The sequence below is a fragment of the Vulpes lagopus genome, chromosome 7 (assembly GCF_018345385.1).
Source record: "Vulpes lagopus strain Blue_001 chromosome 7, ASM1834538v1, whole genome shotgun sequence".
NCBI lineage: Eukaryota > Metazoa > Chordata > Mammalia > Carnivora > Canidae > Vulpes > Vulpes lagopus.
Window position 1 is genome coordinate 40809239 of NC_054830.1, and position 20122 is coordinate 40829360.

The following is a 20122-nucleotide window of genomic DNA, read 5'->3' on the forward strand; positions in this document are numbered from 1 at the left end:
TTTCAGATCTCACATCTAGGTCCTTAACCTATTTTGAATTTATTGTCATACATGGTATAAGAAAGTGGCCCAGTTTCATTCTTTACTTTAAAGGCATCTAATTTTCCCAACATCATTTGTTGAAAAGACTATCCTTATCCCATTGGATATTATTGCCTGCTTTGTCAGAGATTAACTGACTATATAGTTGTGGGTTTATTTCTGGTCTTTCGATTCTGTTCCATTGATGTGTCTGTTTTTGTGCCAGTATCATACTGTTTTGATTACTACAGCTTTGTAAAATATCTTGAAATCTGGGATTGTAATATCTCTAGTTTTGTTATTTTTCAAGATTGCTGTGGCTATATGGGGTCTTTTGTGGTGCTGTGCAAGTTTTAGGATTATTTGTTCTGGTTCTGTGAAAAATGTTGTTGGTGTTTTGATAGGGATTGTGTTATATCAGTGGATTGCTTTGGGTAGTATGAACATGTGTATAAATTACTTTCAAAATTCAGAGATACTAACAGATTACCTATTCTTAAATAAATAAAAGCTTTTTAAAAAGAAAAAAGAGATGCTACATAGTATAAAATATATTTATCAGCATAGTTTATGCCACATAAAATGTAATTCAGCATTTTATTAAAGATCAAGATGAAAAGAAATCCCATGCTAATATTATCAATTCAGTGTGTATTTATTGAATAATAGCAAAGTCTACTATGCACTCAGCCATAATATTTTCATAAATAAATTAATATTGTTTTAAATTACAAGCATCAGTTAAAGTAGGGAAAGGAGATATGGATTCTACACACATGTGACCAACAGCATGAACAGTGACATTTGTTAAGTGGAATAAGCTTCATGAGAAATAATAAAAGTGTTATTTTTTTCTACATTATCTAGCCCTCCAAGGAAGACAGAAGTGAAGAGAAAAGTACCTGTGGATAGCAAATTAGATGTGGATCTGCAGTCTGTGCTGCCAGTTAAAAATTGTGGTGTTATTGGGGTTGAAAAGGCATCATGTCATGAACCAAGACGAGAGGCAATTGCCTGCTTCTCTCCACTGTTGAGCAGACTGTACCTGGAATACTATATTTACTTCAGAGAAGCACAACACCAAAACCCTGAAATTATAGCAGTTTTAAAAGAGAACAGAAAAACCTAAGAGGAAATGAAGCTTTAACTGAAAATTAAAAACAAATTAAGTATGCATGAATAAATTAGTAATGGGGTCATATGAAAAAGAACTACAAACGGTGAAACAGAAAAAAATGAATACAGAAAATTCTGATGGAAATGTTTGCAGAAGAGTCTATGATGACAATTACAAAGGTAGAGTTTGGAAGTTTCAGAAAACCTACTAGTCATGAGTATTATTGGACAATATGCTGTTTTCCATTCATATTTATTTATCAGTTGATCTTTAACCTACATGTATTAAACTGAATGGGGTGAAAAGATGATATTCATTCAGCATGTTAATGAAGAGAATTAAAAATGCCCTTTTGTTCTCTTAGTACTTACAAAATAAATAAAATCAGTGGTTTTCTACTATCAACATTCCAATTGAATAAGATGCCAGGAGTAGAATCGCTGCTGCTTGAAATGATAATTAGTGTTTTGTAAAATAAGATGAATGACCAAGATCCCAGAGGTAATGCTCAAAATATATTGAATACAATGCCTGCCATTTTGAAGGTTATATACTAAATAAGTGAAAACATACTGAATGCAACTTTATAAAGTTCAATAATCATAGTTCTCAGGGAAATAGGGAAAACTCACATATCACCTCAGTGGCTATGAGAATGTGCCTCTCAGACTTCCACATTCAAAGATAAAATCTTTGAAGCACCTCACAGATCCAGCCTCATGCTCATGCTGAGGTTCTCATCATAGAGGGCTTCTCCCAGTCAGCAAGGGAGTACAGCAGTGAGAGAGCACGGCAAGGCGAGATCCATTCTTGGGAGATACAGGAATCCTCTGAAGGCTGACTTTGGTTCAAAAACCCCCCAAAAGCCTTGCCAAGTGTTTTTTTTTAATTGCACATAATTGAGGATGCTTCTGTACAACTTTTCTTCTCTTTCTCCTTTATTCATTGGGGTTTGCTTTTTCCTTGAGCCTTTTCCCCCACTGTCTTCCCTTTCTCCACTGAGAATTGTCCTTAATCTTTTCATGTTTAATCCCATCTTGATATATACCTCTTGGAGAACCTAGTTGAATAAAATTGCATTTCTTAATTCTTATTCAGTTAACTCTCAGGTGTGGATAGTTGATATTTTTGGCAGTTAGCATTTTTAAATTCAAAAATATTTTTGGAAAATTGAGACTAGATGAAGATAGTTTACTGGGCACAGAGTTACTTAACCCTAGCCAAAATTTTTTTAGTTCAAGGGAAATAGAACATGTCCATAATAATTCTGGAAGGGAAAAAGAAAAAAGAAAAGAAAGGAAAAGAAAAGAAAAGGAAAGGAAAGAAAGAAAAAAGAGAAAGAGAAAAAGAAAGAAAGAAAGAAAGAAGAAAGAAAGAAAGAGAAAGAAAGAAAGAAAGAAAGAAAGAAAGAAAGAAAGAAAGAAAGAAAAAGAAAAAGAAAGAAAGAAAAAGAAAGAAAGAAAGAAAGAAAGAAAGAAAGAAAGAAAGAAAGAAAGAAAGAAAGAAATTAATTTGTTAGGGAAAGAAATTAGATAAGACTAAACTAAATTGGCAAGTGCTAAACGGAATATAGGTTGATAGTTATGAAAAGGAAAAATATTTGAATGTATGAATTAAAAGTATGACTTTGTAAGCATTTAAATGAATAGATTTAAGAGCAGTTTATAATGAATTTTTTTAAAGACAAACATTTGTTTACATAAATGTGTTGATTGTGTATCCTAGAAGAAAATCTATATAGTGAAAGAATATTAAAAAAACAAACAGTAAAAGAAAAATTTCATTTTGGTAAAAGGTACAAGATAATATAATCTCTGTAGAATAAAAGACACTTTGACAAAGTTTAAAGAAAAAATGTTTTTACATAAGTGATTCTCAATTATGTATATATATATATATATATATATATATATATATATATATATATAGTGAGTTCAGAATGGTAAGATGGTAGGGCTTCTTTTCTTATTAGGCAGAACCCAAATTATTCTGAATGTTAAATCTTTTGAATATTACTCTTGGCATAAAGTTATTTTCAAAGATATTCATTACAGCATGCTTGTAATAATAATAATAATTTAAAAACCAGAAAACAACCTAAGTATCGCTCAGTAAGGGAATGAGCTAATAGATTATGCATATTCATATAAGAAAGTGCTATAGTGCAGTTAAAATAAGTGAATTAAATCAATTCATGACAGCATGAATAAATCTCAGAGCCTAATACTGAATTTTTAAAAGTTGTAAAATGATATGTACAACTTGATTTTATTTATTTAAAGTCCTGAATCATAAAATACCAACTTATTTTCATGAATTGCAATATATATAATAACAATGTGCATTCAGGATGTGTACATACCACATTCAGAACAGTGGTCAGTTTTGTTGAATTAATAGATTTGTCAGGATTCTCCAGAGAGACAGCACCAGTAGGAGAAACAAATGTATATCTTATATATTTATATCTTCATATATAGATATTATTGTTATTGCTAAGAGGAATTGCCTCACATGATTCCTTGGTGGCTGAGAAGTTCATGATCTCCCGTCTGCAAGCAGAGACCCAGGAAAGCCAGTAGTGTAATTCCAGGTGGAGTCTGAAGGCCTGAGAACCTGAGATACCTATTGTGTTAATCACAGCCTGTGGTCCTACGCAAAAAGAGATGAGATACCCCAGCTAAAGGATGCAGGCACGAAGGAAAAGGCACAGAACTCACTTTCCTCTGCCTTTGCTTCTCTTCAGGTCCTCTACAGATTGGGTGAGACCCACCACACTGGGGGAGCAATACACTGTACTGAGTCCACTGATTTAAATCCTAACCTCACCTGGAAGCACTCTCAGACTCACACACAGAAACAATATTTAATCTGGGCATCCAGGGTCAGTCAAATGGACACGCAAAATTAACTATCACAATTAGATTATCCTAAATTTCAACTAATTATGCAATGTTTTGTTTTATTCCTTAAAGAAGCTGACTGGAGCAATTATAGCAAAATTTCTTTTAAATGCTATATGCATTTCATAATTTGGAATATTTCCTAATTTCACTATGAATTCACTATGAATCTTCATTTTTCTTGTTTTTAGATTTATTTGCAGATTTGGTCCAAATATTTGGCATTTTAAATTTAAGAATAATATATTATTTTCTAAGGATTCTAGTTTTGGAATTAATATTGGTGATGGTAGTGTAGAGCAGATTCTCCTATACTACATTCTTCCTGTTACTGCTTTGGAAGTGAGATTCCTATTTATTCTTCAAAGTGCTTTCAAAGAACACCAATTGCATTTTCAGTGGCATCTGTTTTGAAATAGATTTTTGAAATTTATTGTTTACATAAAGATTGTGACATAGATTCTAACAGTTTAAGAGACTTGTTAAAGAGATTTTTTTCCTAATAAAGTTTCCTGGTACTGTCACAATATATATATATACATATATTTTTTAAATTGAACATGATGGTGAGGAACCAATTCAAAAACAATGGTATAGTGGTGAATACAACTCTGGTCTGAAAAATATAGACAGGTAAGAATTATTATATGCTTGAATTTATTTTTAAAGTTAGAAAAACTTCCCCATGTTTTTAAAACTTTAGGCATATGTCTTAATAACATAATCAGAACAAGATTTAGCACATATGTATATAAATATTGGCAAATATTATATTTACATATTAAACCTAAAATAATATTTGATTTGGAATACGATGAAAAAAATCTGAATACCTAAGCATAGATTAGTGGCTTCCCTACAAAGACAAAGGAGTAATAAATACTTAATTCTTAGCTTATGCTCTGTTTCTCTTTGTACTGGATGTATTCATAACTTTGGACCATTTCAGATGTTGCTTTGGTATACAAAACTTGATTATATCTATTTGACAGTTAATGGTTTCATAGTAGCTGATTTGGATGGAGTATCTTGCTGCTCGAGATGTATTTCTAAGACTCCATAAAAAATAAACCTATTTTTGGACTTTTGACACTCAAAAATTTTATTTAATTTCTGTTCCTTTTCTTATAGTTTCAACCAAGAACTATCAGTTAGATCAATTGATCAATCTCTCTGACAGAATGTTTACTTGAATGTATTTTCTAAGATTCTCACTTTTCTTTTTTTTTTTTCTTTTTAGATTCTCACTTTTCTATGTTATCATAACATTTTAGGTGCTTCTAATGGAAAATTTTTGAATTAAATTATAATTATGCATTTATCTTTCTTTCCTGCTAGACTAGAGGTTTTTCAAGATCGGGGCCATGTATTATAGAGCTTTATATAGTAGAATTTAATAAAGTGATCATCATACCATAAATTAGATGCTCAATTATTAGTGAAAACAGTGTCAGAATTCATGCTTTGTCTTTTTAGTTAATTGAAGCCATGCATATCATATGACTTACAATTTCCAGAACATGTTTCCTATCTCTTTCCTACTTCTGTTTTTACAACAGACTTTTTCTAATAAGAGCATGCTTTTCTTTCTCCTTCCTTTAAATCATTAAAACTTGGTTGGAATATAGCAAGGTTAAGTGTATTTATATGATAATAATGTATTCAGGAAGAGCTTATTGATCAACTGCTATGTACCGGACTCTACTAGACATTGAGTACACAATGATCAGAGAAAACTACCCTGTTCAAATGAACAGAAGAGTTGTGTTACTTCTTGGAGTTGCACTTGTATGGAGTAATATATGTGATTCATACTGGGTGTGGCTTTGGTTTATTAAAAACTGTAAGATAGTAGGGCCACCTCGGTGGTTCAGTCATTAAGTGTGTGACTCTTGATTTCGATTTCAGCTCAGGTTATGATCTCAGGGTCCTGAGCTAGAGCCCCATGGGCGGGCTCCATGCTGGGTGTGGAGCCTGTTTAAGATTCTCTCTCTCCTCCCTCTGCCCCTCCCCCACCTGTTTTGCTTTCCCCTCTGTAAAAACCAAAAACAAACAAAAAACAATAAAAAAATCAAAACAACAAAAAAATCCCAAACAACCCAGTCCCCCCCCCCAAAAAAAACACTATAAGGTAGTATTTTTCATTTTCTAATTATTGATTTTAAATTTCTTAAGTCTGACTAGGCTAGACTGAAATGATTACTAATTATACTTCCATAAAATATTCCTGTTTTACACTGCCAAGTGAGGTATGTATGTCACAAAATCCTCCTGTTTTCTGGTTCTCTGATTTGGCTATTCAACTTCTGGTCCCAGCTGGAACTAAGAACTTCATGTTTGTTCAGAAATGAATGATGAATTTTTAAGTTTCCTTTGCTTCAGATTGACTTGGAATTACAGCTCAAGTCAGTTCTTGTATTATTCAGTCCAGATTTGTCTTCCATCACTCAGGGTGGCCCCTATATTTCAGTTCAAAAGCCAGCTTATGTTTACAGGTTTATCACTATGGTTTTTTGATTGTTTCCTTGCTTTGCTTTGCTTTCTGAGAAATTACCGCTTTGAAATAATAACAGTTCAGTTCAGAAACTGCGGTTGCCAAATGTCATATTCTACTTACTCGGTGTATTTATAAATCTTTATGTGGGGGAGCTTGCCAAATTGTCAGATTGCTTCATTGTTTTCCTGTAACGTGGTTGCCAATTTTAAATATTCATAGCTGAGGAAGTAGGATTTTGCACAGTGCCTACCTAGCATTAGCTGACAAGTAGTTGCTACTAATTTCCTTCAATTTTTGTTCTTTTTTTGCTTATTTAACTATTTGACACTCTTTGGGAAATTGCATTGTCTTTTGACTAAAAATATTTATCATGACATGTGAGGACACTAATACATAAAGTAGGTTTAAAGCCACAGTAAAGCTGAGAACAGTCCTCTTTATCAATGCAGCAGGGTGGTTCTATTTCAGTCCGTTATTTACCTATTTTTCCTCCAGTTTCTAGCAGCATATTTGCTTTGCCATTTTATATTTACTCACAGAGTGCCTGAAGATCAAGAAGAAGGGACTGTCTAAGATTCTATTCCCCTTGGGTGCTTCCACTCCCACAAGGAGGATTGCTGATTTGAAAGATATTGCCACTGTTTTCTTCCCCTCCTCTGCTTTAATTCCCCTCCCATGCTGCTGTGCATATTGAACAATAATGAATGTTTTCTGAGCTCCCACTGTCCTCTCACCTACTCTCCCTCCCAACAAAAAAAGGGAAAGTTTTTTGAAACCAGCTCGTTTTATATTAAGTTCTACCAAAATGTGCTCAATTGCATATGGATTTCCGATGATAATTATATATTTTTTCTTTTGAAAATGTGGATTCAGAAAAGAATGATAACTTTAAATTAGCTTTCACTGAAATTTTGCAGAAGGCATTCAGTAATGTTGTGTTGAGTGTCTTTCTGTTCATATAAAATTAAAATGATACATAAATATTGTTAAATAGATCACTCCCTATTTTCCTCATGAGAATTGACCACAGAGAGTGAAGGGAACTTTATTGAGTGTAGGAGATGTCCTACATCTTGATTGGGAGAATGATATGTAAATGTATGTATCATATATGTATTGGTAAAAGTCATTAAAATCTATACATAAAAACTGCATTTTTTTAAGTTAGGTAATCTCTGCAGCCAACATGGGGCTCGAACTCACAACCTTAAGATTAATAGTCACATGCTCTGCCATCTCCCAGCCAGATGCCCTAAGATCTGCATATCTTAAGTGAAAATCTATCATGAACCACTGTACTGTGTTCCCATGATTAAAAAAGAGAGAAGGAGGAGGCTGAGAATAGACATTAACCCTAAACGAATAAACATGTAATGGAAAGTCAGTAAGTAGTTTGAAGGCATGATAGGATATTATCAGAGAAAATATGTTATAAACTATATTTTAATTAAACATGACTCACAGGCAAATGTGAAGAAGCTATAAACCATGACATTTTTAGTATTTTATTTCAGCTATTTTTATTGAAGTATAGTTGACATACAATATCCTGTTAGTTTCTGGTGTGCAACATAGTAATGCAACATTTATGTACCTTAGGAGTGATTTCCATAGTAAGCCTAGTTGCCATCTGTCACTATTCAGAGTTATTACAATATTGACTATCTTTCCTATGCTGTCCTTTCTATCCTCATGATTTATTTGTTTTATAACTGGAAGTGCATACCTCTTGATCCCCTTCACCCATTTAGCCCATCCCCCTCTCCTCATGGCAATTTTATCTATGAATATGATACTGTATATGTGTTTATTGATGTAGTTGGTAGGTGTACAGGATTGAGGGAGATTATAACGTAGTATTAAGTTCAGCTAAAGGGCAGCTGGGTGGCTCAGTCAGTTAAGCATCTAGCTTGTGATTTTGGTTCAGGTCAGAATGTCATGGGTCATGAGACAGAGCACCATGTGGCCTCAGTGGGGAGTCTATTTAGGATTATCTCTCTCCTTCTCCCTCTGCTCCTCCCCACTTTCTCTCTAAAATAAATAAATCTTTAGGGATCCCTGGGTGGCGCAGTGGTTTAGCGCCTGCTTTCGGTCCGGGGTGTGATCCTGGAGACCCGAGATCGAGTCCCACATCAGGCTCCCTGCATGGAGCCTGCTTCTCCCTCGGCCTGTGTCTCTGCCTCTCTCTCTTTGTGTCTCTCATGAATAAATAAATAAAATCTTTTAAAAAATAAATAAATCTTTAAAAACAATAATTAAGTTCAGTCAAAATTCAATTGCATATGGATTTCCAATTATATTTTTATTTTTTCCTAGAAAAAATAGATTTTAGTAGGGAATGTACAGATTGAAGCAGAGGAATGAAGGACCTGCAGAGAGAGAAAAAAATTGAAATGATACGTTTTACAAGTTCTTTATTTCAAAAAGAAAGAAAAATATTATTGATAAGCATTTGGTAGTTCTGATAGAAAATTAGTAACCTGGGGATCCCTGGGTGGCTCAGTGGTTTGGCACCTGCCTTTGGCCCAGGGCCGTATCCTAGAGTCTCAGGATCGAGTCCCGCGTCGGGCTCCCAGCGTGAAGCCTGCTTCTCCCTCTGCCTGTGTCTCTGCCTCTCTCTCTCTCTCTCTCTCTCTCATTTTGTGTGTGTCTATGATGAATAAATAAAATCTTAAAAAGAAAAGAAAAGAAAAGAAAATTAGTAACCTTAGGAACTACTAAATTCAATAAATAAGAGAAAACTTTATTTATTTTTTTTTTAAGAGAAAACTTTATTAAAGTACACTGGCTCTGCAGGAACTATTTACTAGTAATAGTAATGTAAATTTGTAATAGAATTGAATAAGAAATAATAATTATTATCAATAAATAATATAAAATATTGTTAAATCACTGATTGGCAGTATTATATTAAGTATATTGACAAGAGATAAATTTCAGAATGAACAAATGAAAGAAATGAATCATTCTTTATGTTTAAATGGTTGACATACATTTATTTAGTAAAAACAATTTAATTTCAACAAAGGTACTAGAATACAGGACATTTACATTAAAAAAAAATCTAAACACAGACCTTACACCCGTCACAAGAACTAACTCAAAATGTATCATAGACCTAAATTAAAAATGCCACGTATGAAATTCCTAGAAGATAACTTGGATATTCTAATGGCATTTTAGATACAACACCAAAGATATAAAGATATAATCCATGAAAAAAAAAATGATAGACTCAACTTCATTAAAATTAAAAATTCCTGGAAAAAAAGTAAAAATTCCTATTATATGTCAAGAGAATGAGAAGACAGACCACAGACTGGGAGAAAAAAAATTGGAAAAGACATATCTGATAAAAAGACTTTTATTCAAAATATACAAAAAACTCATAAAACTCAACAATAAAAAGACAAGCAATTCAATTAAAAAATGGCAAAAGAGCCATAACAGACACCTCATGAAAGATGTTACACAGATGACAAGTAAATAAATGAAAAGATGTTCATAGGTCATCAGGGAAATGTAAATCAAAACAATATTGAGAGATACCACTATACTCCTGTTAGACTGACTAAAATGCAAAATTCTAACAAAAAATGCTAGCAAGAATGTGAAGCCACAGGAACTAGCATGCATTGCTGGCTGGAATGCAAAAGTGGTACAGCCACTTGGGAATACAGTTTAGCAGTTTCTTACAAAACTAAATGTATTCTTACTGTATTATCCAATAATTATGGTTCTTGCTTTTCATCCAAATGAGTTGAAACTTTATGTCCCCATAAAAATTTGCACAAGGATGTTTATGGAAGCTTTTGTCATAATTGCCAAAACTTGAAAGCAACCGAGATATTCTTCGGTAAGTAAATGGATAAATAAACTGTGGTACATCCAGATAATGGAATTTTATCTAGTGATAGAAAGAAATGAACTATCAAGCCATGAGAAGACGTGGAGAAATTGTAAATGCATATTAGTAAGTGAAAAAGGTCAGTCTAAAAATGCTACATACTGTATGATTCCAACTTTGTGACATTCTGGAAAAGGCAAAACTATGGAGACAGTAGAAGGATCAGTGGTCTTCCAGAGGTTAAGGGGGGAAGGAGGGATAAGTAGGCAGAGCACAGAGGGGTTTTATGGCACTGAAACTACTTGAATGGTGGATACATGTCATTGTACATTTGTCAAAATCCATAGAATATATAACACCGAGTAAATCCTAATGTAAAATATGGACTGTGGGTGATAATGATGTGTCAGTACTGATTTGTTGATTGTTAACAGATGTATCATTCCAGTATGAGCTTTTGAAAGTTGGGAGGCTATGTATATGTGAAGGTATACCTTCCTTTCAATTTTCCTGGAAACCTAAAAATAATCTAAAAAATGTTTTTAAAAATAAAGTTTAATTTAAAGATAAAGAAAATGCATGTCTTTTTAAAAAAATATTTTACATATTTATTTGAGAGAGAGAGAAAGAGTACACAAGCAGGGAGAAGGGCAGAGGGAAAATCAGACTCCCCACGGAGCAGGGAGCCCAATGCTGGGCTCCATCCCAGAACCATGGGATCATGACCTGAGTGGAAGGCAGATGCTTAACCAACTGAGCCACCAGGCACTCCCAAAAATGCATGTCTTTACAGAAGTATTCTTAAAGCCGAAGCTCTAAAGTTGTGCATCTCTCAACAGTTAAGAGGAATTCCTAAAATTCATCCCTAGTATCTTCTCCTCTCTAGAAGCAATGCATATCTACTCTGCCTCTCTCATTGTGCCTTCATCCCCAAATCTAATAATGTATTAACACGGAGTGATGCCCCTTCTTAAGCATAATTAGCTATGTTCTTCTTATGGACAAAGACATCAAGATATTTTCTGAACATACAAAATCCTTATTTTTGATAAATAGGAAATATTTATAAAATTGTTTCTATATTATCATAAGAGCTAAAGAAAAACTATGTATATATGAGAAAAGACACCTGAGCTTGTAGTAGTTGTTTTAATGTGGTAAGCTATCAATCATGTGGATTATTTTTTTTATTTTTTTGCTATACATCTGAATATCACTATAACTAAAAACAAATTCTTCTTCATTAGAAACAGTATAGACACAAACATCCCTTAGTTGTCTCTACTTACTTCTTGGTGACTTGAATAACCATGAGCATAGATAGTTCCAGTTTTACTTGAATAACCATGAGCATAGATAGTTCCAGTTTTACTTGAATAACCATGAGCATAGATAGTTCCAGTTTTACTCCCCATTTAAAATTATTGTTGAGAGTCTCATCCACTGCATTGATTTTTTTCCCAAACATCTATGTTTGGATTGTGTGCTTATCCCCATCTTTAGACTCCAACATAGACACCAAATGTGGTTGCCCATGGCCTTCATCCTTGCGATCCTGGCTCTATCTCAGATGTCTGACAAGTTTCCTCAGCATTTCTGACTCCAGGCGAGCAAGTTCTCTCATCAACTTGTGAGCTATGTTGCTATCAAATAAAGTCGGTGCAGGGAAAGAAATGGTATTCGGTATTACAGAAGGTTTCTAGAACTTCTTGCTATTTTAAAGTCTATCCATAATGTTTGATATTGGTGGCAAGTGTTTTATTAGAAAAAGAACAACAACAACAAAAAAACCAAAAACTTTTAAGAGGCTCTTTTTATTGATGTCATGGGCATTTGAGAATATGGTAAATTTAATATGTTTGGAATTTTCTTGCTTCTTGAGCAGCTCATTTCTTTGATATTGCTTTTGCCTTGTACCCTAAGCAAATGGTGTCATTATCCTCATAAGCTGTAATGTTTAGGCTGCAAATTGATTAATCTGTATATACTTTTATCAGCCTGAATATGAGATTGTGATATTCTAGAAATATTAGCATCGTTTAAGAAATAAACTGATAAGGATTTCACTTTTTTAATGGAAATGAAATATTGTTTTGATGCCAAATAAGGTGTCAGAATAAAAAGGTTCATAGGCTGTTATGTTTCTAATCAACTTTCATTCAGGTGACATAAGTGTTGATTGTATCTTAGATGAATCTGATTTATGCACACAATGGCATATTTAACATATTTTAATGATTGGAAATTATATACTGAAATACATTATTTTATCCAGATTGCAAATTCTATAGCTTTAATAATCTTTGCTAATTTTAGGCGACATATGGTCATAAAATAACAATGTGACCCCGTGATTGTTATTCTAAAGTTATTTTCTTCTTCATTTTTTTCTTCCTTTCATGCGAATATGAACAGATAATGATTAAGATTATTCAGACTAACACAAATAACTAGGTGAAAGGCAACATTTCCGCCTCACCCCAACAAACTCTCCCAATCAGCACTTGAATTACAAAGCAACAGTTCTGACAACCCTATTCATTTATGAGCATGTAGTTCTGGACTTTTTTGTTGTTGTTGTTTTCTTTTTCTTTGTAGCAGCCACTGTGGGTGAAGGAACGTCTGTTTTGCATGCAAACTCCTGGAGAGATTTGTATTAACTAACTTTTCAAAGTTCCTAACACTGCCACATTTTTAAGGTGGCTGAGTGCTTTTTAATAATAGAGTAACACATTAAAAATACAGGAACTAGACTCTCCGTTCTTCCCTAAAAGACGTAAAGTGAAGTAAAGGGGAGGTCACTTAAAGTGTCACTTGGCACTTGGTGCTGTATCTTTCCAGTGAATCCTTTTGTCTCTCAGGAGGGATCATGTGAAATCAAATGAAATAATTTTCTTAAACATTTCTAGAATCCATCCATTCTCCTTCTCCTCAGCCCTACCTCCAATTGTATGGGCCCTACCTAAAGTGGTTCCAGCCTTTTTATTTTTAAGACTTTATTTATTTATTTGAGAAAGGCAAAGGGAGGGGAAGATAGAGGGAGATAGAATTCCAAGCAGACTACACGTGGAGTGCAGAGCTCGACATGGGGCTTGATCTTAGGACCTCAAGATCACGACCTGAGCCAAAATCAAGAGTCGGACGCTTAACCAAGCAAACCACCCAGGTGCCCTGGATGCAGAGATACTTAGGGACTGATATACCAGATGAGGATCTAATGAACTCTATGAATCATCTCCCCAAGTATATGTTCTGATGCCTACAACACAAACTTTGCATACAACATACAATTTGCATGTATTGCCCTTGAACCAGAGGTCTAGTTATGGAGTTCCCTGCCTCTGGGTTAGCCAAAACTGTTGATAACTATGCTTACCAAGTATCTACCTTTTTGGAAATAGTTTTCCGATATTTTCTGCAAAATGACCACTTTTTTGCTTTTCAGTCCTTAAACTTCAGGAGGGGCTGATCCAATCCCTTGCTCTGTATGAATAGTATATTGGTATCCTTGGGCTATAATAACAAAATGCCACAGACTTCGTGACTTAAATAACAGAAATTTATTTCTCTCAGTTCTGGAGACTGGAAAGTCCAAGATTATGGTGCTGGAAGATTTTATTCCTGGTGAGGGCTCTTTTTCTGGCTTGTAAATGGCTCCCTTCTTGCTGTGTCCTCACATGACAGAGAAGGAGATGGAGAGCTGCCTGCCATCTTTTCTCATACCTGTGCAAATCCTTTCAGATCAGCGCCATAGCCTTATGTCTTTATTTAATGTTAATCACTGTCTAAAGACTTTGTCTCCAAATATAATCCTGTTGGCTAGGGTTTCAATATATGAATTTGGAGGTGACAATATTGTTTTAAAAGATTTTATTTATTTATTTGAGGAGAGAGAGAGCACAAGCAAGGGTGGGGAGGGACACAGGGAGAGGACAAAGCAGACCCCCTGATGAGCAAGGAGCTTGATGTGGGGCTCCATCTCAGGACTCTGAGACCATGACCTGAGCAGAAGGCAGATTCTTAACCAACTGAGCCACCAGGTGCCCCTGGAGAAGACACTAGTCCAGAGCAGGCAGCCCCATGTGATCTATGCTTGGGTTACATATGTATTCCCTCCTTTTTCCACATGATTAGTTTAGGCATTGTCAGGTAACATAAACCATGTACATATGCCCCAATCCGGAGAATTTGGGGAAACATCTGGGAAAAAAAACCTCTTTTTAAAAAGTAGTACCATTTGTTATTAGTATGAAAAAATAAATTTGTACATGCTTTCACCTGCCATGTAGAATCTAAGATTAAACTAAGGGAAAATAAGCAGAGCAAAGAAAGGAGAAGAGAGAAACTGGGGTGTGATGCCATTATTTGAGCCTCTGAATCCAGCAGTGCCTAGAACAAAATTAGAATTTCTTAATGATAGAAGCTAAATCTCCTTTTTGTGCTTAAATCAACCTAATTTGGGTTTTCATCACTTATAACCAAAACTCCTGACCAGCATACTCAGCTCCTGGGGAAGAAGTGTGATTACATACCAGGGGAATGAATCCAACTTCTTTATCTTGGCAAGAAACCTGTCTTGGAAAATAATCATTGGATTTTCTTTTCCAAGTAGAAAAGCAATACAATCCTAAATGAAAAGGAAATACCTAAATGGAAGATGGCTTTTGCCTACGTAAGCTTGAAGGAGAACATGAATCTCAATATATATTAATTGATTTATATAGCCCTATTTAAAACGTTAATCTTCAGATTTCAGAATCTATTTGGGTAAGTAGAAATGAAAAATGGAGGTCATTTCATGGCTCATATTATTTTTCACGTTAAAAATGAATATGAAGATGATGATTAAATTTCTATCCAACCACTTAAAATACATAAAAATGTCCAAAACCCAGTATGAGCTGAAGCTGATATAGTACATCCCTTTGAAAAGTTAAATGATTACACAGTCTTGAACCTCAGTTTCATGCCTTAAATATCATGGAGGGATGCCCAACCATCTTATTAAACTGTTAGGCTATGGCACATCAAAGCTAGAATATAGTGCAGGATCAAATAGCAAAATCAAATTGGCAAGCACAGAAAGTAACCTATAATTATGTTTCAGATATAGGGTGGAAGTCAAGATCTAAAGTAACAGAAATTTCAGATAGAAGTCACTCAACGGCATAGAGGAAAATAATCAGTGGGAAGCAGTATATACAGTAGATGAGAGTGCAAACTTTTAGTTACAAAAAAACTTGGATTTGATCCCCAGTTTTGCCATTTATTAAATCCAAAGTTCATGACTTCTACAAGTTACTAAACATTTCTAAGCCTCAATTTCTTCATCTGAGAAATGGAGATAGTAGTACATACTTCATAAAATTGTTTGTGAGAATTAATTGAATTACTGCCAAATGGCATATTATTATTTGAGTTTTAGACCATAAGAAAATGCAAACAAAGTGCATAGGAAAGTGCTTGACTCACCGAGTTAGCACTCAGTGAATAGAAACTGCTCTTTTTATGGTAATTATTATTATAATCATTGTAATAAGCCCAATCAATTAGATCTTGGTTTGCACAATAATTCATTCATGACCAGCCCAATTCTTGCTCTAAAGGTCATTATGCTTTCAGCATATTCAGAAGTAATATATTAGTTTTCATTCATATATTTGTAACCCAGACACATAGTGGATGAAGAAAATAGCAAGCTATTCAGCAGTTATAATGATGCTTGTAAACAAGCCTTTGTAGTAAAAGCCTGAGTATTTATGTTGCCTTTCATATTATATGTGATGAGAATTTCATTTGAAATTGCTCTAAATGATAGTGATGTGTGACTACTGTTCATATTTCTCATTGTATTTTGAGATTCTCCTTCTTCAAAAATTGGCAAAGTAGGGCACCCTGGGGGGCTCAGTCATTTAAGCGTCCCACATTTGATTTCAGATCAGGTCATGATCTCAGAAAGATCGAGCCACAGGTCAGGCTTCTTGCTGGGTGTGGAGCCTACTTAAGATTCTCTCTCCCTCTTCCCTTCCCCCTTAACTCTCTTTCTTCCTGTAAAAAAAAAAAAAAAAAAAAAAGAAAGAAAGAAAGAAAAGAAAAAAAGAAATGGCAAAGTAAAAAGAATTTAACAATGGGATTTAAGAAAGAGAAAAGTCATATTCTAGACTTTTTGCTTTTAGATACAATCTTAGAATGACAATTTCATTTGAGATTCTTTCTTTTCAGGGCCACTTTAAAATATGTCAATTCACAATTCATTTCTAATGTCCCTAAAAGTATTTAAAAATAATAGTGCTGATTCAAAATAGAGGAAGCCAAGATAACATTTAAATGCTAAACACTATCATTATGATTAGCATATTTTCAAACTTAAAACTGAAAAAAAAATGAAAGACTATAGTGGAAGAAATGGAAATTCCATATAAAAGCAAAGGGAAATATTTTGATCTGTGGTTTTAAAAGAATTTGAAAGAAATAGTAGCTATTTAAAAAAAAAACAAATGAAGGTCTTTATTGACTAAAATTGAATTAAATGAAGCTTTTTAATATATAGAAAACAGTGGACTCTGTGGGGAAGTTTACAATAATATATTACCTTAGGTTAGAATGATGTTTCGACCTTGATACAAACTGACAAAAAAATTATATCAAGGTTTTGTTTGTTTAGAATTGTGTTATTATTGACATTTGTACTTTGGTAAAATTCCAGATGTTTCTTATTCTTGATTCTTGATTTTAGACATATATTGTCACATATTAAATTAAGTTGGTGACATCAAATAGTAATTTTTAATTAGGTTATAATACTGTAATTTTAAGTTACATGTAAAATATTTTTGAAGAGTATAACATTCTTAGGGAATTATTAACATTACTATAGTTATTAAATTAGGACAGATTTGAATGGATGTTCTCAAAGATATCTCATATAATTACATCCTGAATATTCTTAGCATACTATCTGATGTTAAAACATATAGTCCTATGTTACAGGTTATAATGTTTTCAAAAGAAAATACTGTCTCAAGCATTAGAGACATGATAGTATTTGATTTGTTCTGCACAGTTTTTATGGAAGGAAAATGACCAAAACAGATATGTTTGGCACTTTGAGTAGTAGTCAAAACAAAATCACAGTTTGGAAGGAATCTATTTCCTAAAGAAATGCACAGAAATGCTGATGATTAATTTGATTTACTGGAAAGAGTTTTCTTGTTGGCAGTCCCTATCCATCTTCACCCTTTTATTTCCCTGAGGTACTTATCAGTGGTATCTTTCATTTTTTTCTCCTTGCTACAATGCAAGCTCTAGAAAGCAGAGATCTGTTTTCTTTCCTTGGATATCCTCAGCACCTAGAATAGTACCAGCCACGTGGTAGTTACTCGACTACAGGCAGGAAACTGGATCTCCCAGTGAACCTTTGGTGAGAAAAATTGGTTCTCAATCTGCATGTATGTTCTTCTTAAACAAATAAGTGGGGTTTTGTAAATTGTTTTCATATTGAAAAAGAACTATCAAACCCAGGAAGACTTCTAGAACACATGTTTTAAAGAATTAAATATTATAAACATTACAGAGATGGGCCAAATTTGGCCCTGGGCAAGATAAAAGACTTATTAACAACCACATTTTCAAGTAGAAAAGCATTAGTTTATTTGTTAGAATTAACTCATGTGCTTTGAGAATACAGCTATTTTTTTTTTTTTTGGTTAGTGTTTGTTAGTAAAGCATTCTAAAAGCATTCTAACAATCTCCTCCAGGGAAGATGCTGAAATTAGTACACATGACATGAAATTTTATATGACAATGAAAACTTAGAATTTGTTTACCTTGAATTGACATAGTGACATTTTTCTAAATTCAGGATTCAAGTGTGATTTTTGTAATTGTGTAATTGTATACAGCAGCAAGTTTTCCCCAAAATATTAGAAATTAAAAAAAAATAAGTCTGAGAACAAAAATCTTAATCTGCTTTATGAAGCATCTTCTTGAGGAAGCATTTGAAACTTACATTTATGACTTGCTTGAATAGAATGACATCTTTCCCAAGGATCTCATAGTACAGAAGATGGTGTGAAGATCACTACCTTAGTCAGTTATTATTATTGAGCAAGGAAAAACAATGATCTCTGCATGATCAATACTGGCAGAGCTGGTCACATGTATCTCATTCCTGCATGGTCCTAGGTTGCAAACAGGAAAATTCTTAGCCTTGCAGTTGTCCATTATAGTAACTAAAGGAGCAATTTATTTTATCTTTTTAAATATTTTTTATTTATTCATTTGAGAGAGAGTGAGAGCAGAGCACCAGCAGGGGGGAAGGTCAGAGAAAGAGGGAGAAGCAGGCTCCCCACTGAGCAGGGACCCCCCCCACCCCCAAATCCTCCCAGGTGGGGCTTCATCCCAAGACCATGAGATCATGACCTGAGCTGAAGGCAGAAGCTTCACTGATGAAGCCCTGGCACCCTAACTATAGGAGCTATTTAGAATAAATAATGACAAGAAAGGGCCTCTCAAATATGGCCAAATGTTTTAAAATTTAAATAAAGTTAAATAACAAAATGGTAATAGTAGTAACTGATTTTTAAAAAATCATATTTATTCTAGAAGTTTATAATAGTATTTAATTTTGGCCTTTCTTTTATCCAAATATCAAGTTAAACATTTGCCGCTAAGTAATTTGACCAAAGTATGCATTGAATACTTCTCTAGTAAATGAAAGTTTTCAGCTGGTGTAATTATACTAATTTGTTCTAGTGCTATTGATAATCAACCGTGTGTGTGTGTGTGTGTGTGTGTGTGTGTGTGTGTGTTTTAACTCTTTGCAAGGAACCAGTTTTCAATAAGCTCCCTTAAAATCACCAGAACAATAAATGAATCTGTATTTTCTTTAAAAATATTAGTGTAGGTAAGATACCAATTTAAAACAAAACCATAAGGAAATTGTAAAAACTTCTTTGATATTTCAGTATATCCCTGTATACCTCCCCATATATTCTTTATGACCACTAGGAAGACTCTCCTGTGCTAGAGTTAGGTAAACTGCACTTACCCTCCATTTTGCAGTTTAAATCCACATTACCATTCATCCTCAGGGTGACCTGCCTCAGCCCGGGATCCTCTGAGCTCGCATTGAAGTCCTAGGCTGATGTCAGAAGTGTTATTCTCTATGTAGGTTGGTTGTTCACATTGATCATGAGCTAACTTCTGGTCTGTGTTTTCTCTTCAATTAAACATCAGAGGCATAAATGAAGCTATTATCAGATTCTTATAACTATCATCTGCCCTTCTCAATAAGGGAATGGCATGGGTCTTTCATATGAAAGCAGTAAAGCATACCCTCCTCCCTTTTATTAGATATTTTATCTATTTCTTCTTGGTGTTTTCTTTCTTATCTTCTACTCAAGTATGAAATTTGAATAGCTCCCTTGTTACAAATAAGCCCAATTCAAATGTAAAATGTCATGGTATAAGATGACTGAATAAGAAGTATCTTGTGCTATACTACCCTCCTTGGATATAGATTAGCTTGCTGGTTTTGAATCTGTCCTCTTACTATGCCCCCCATTTGTCCTTGAATGCCATCTATTCCTCTATCCAGTGAACAGCCAGTATAATTCAGAGTAGACTAAAAATAACAGCTCTAGAAGCTGATGAAATGAGGCCATTCTGCTGTGAATATTTAGAAAAGGAGAAAAGTAATGCTGTTGTACTAAAACTTTTTAACTTGCCTCAGCTTT

General features: G+C 33.9%; 1 protein-coding gene across 1 annotated transcript in view; it reads left to right on the forward strand.

Annotated features, from left to right (window-relative positions):
- Positions 1-1211: 1211 nt before the first annotated feature.
- The window catches only part of LOC121495133 (leukocyte-specific transcript 1 protein-like), a 67896-nt gene continuing 48985 nt past the window's right edge, over positions 1212-20122 (forward strand). Inside the window, exon 1 of the mRNA XM_041762416.1 lies at positions 1212-1317. Coding sequence (XP_041618350.1) covers positions 1212-1317 — 106 coding nt within the window. The remainder of the gene's footprint in view (positions 1318-20122) is intronic.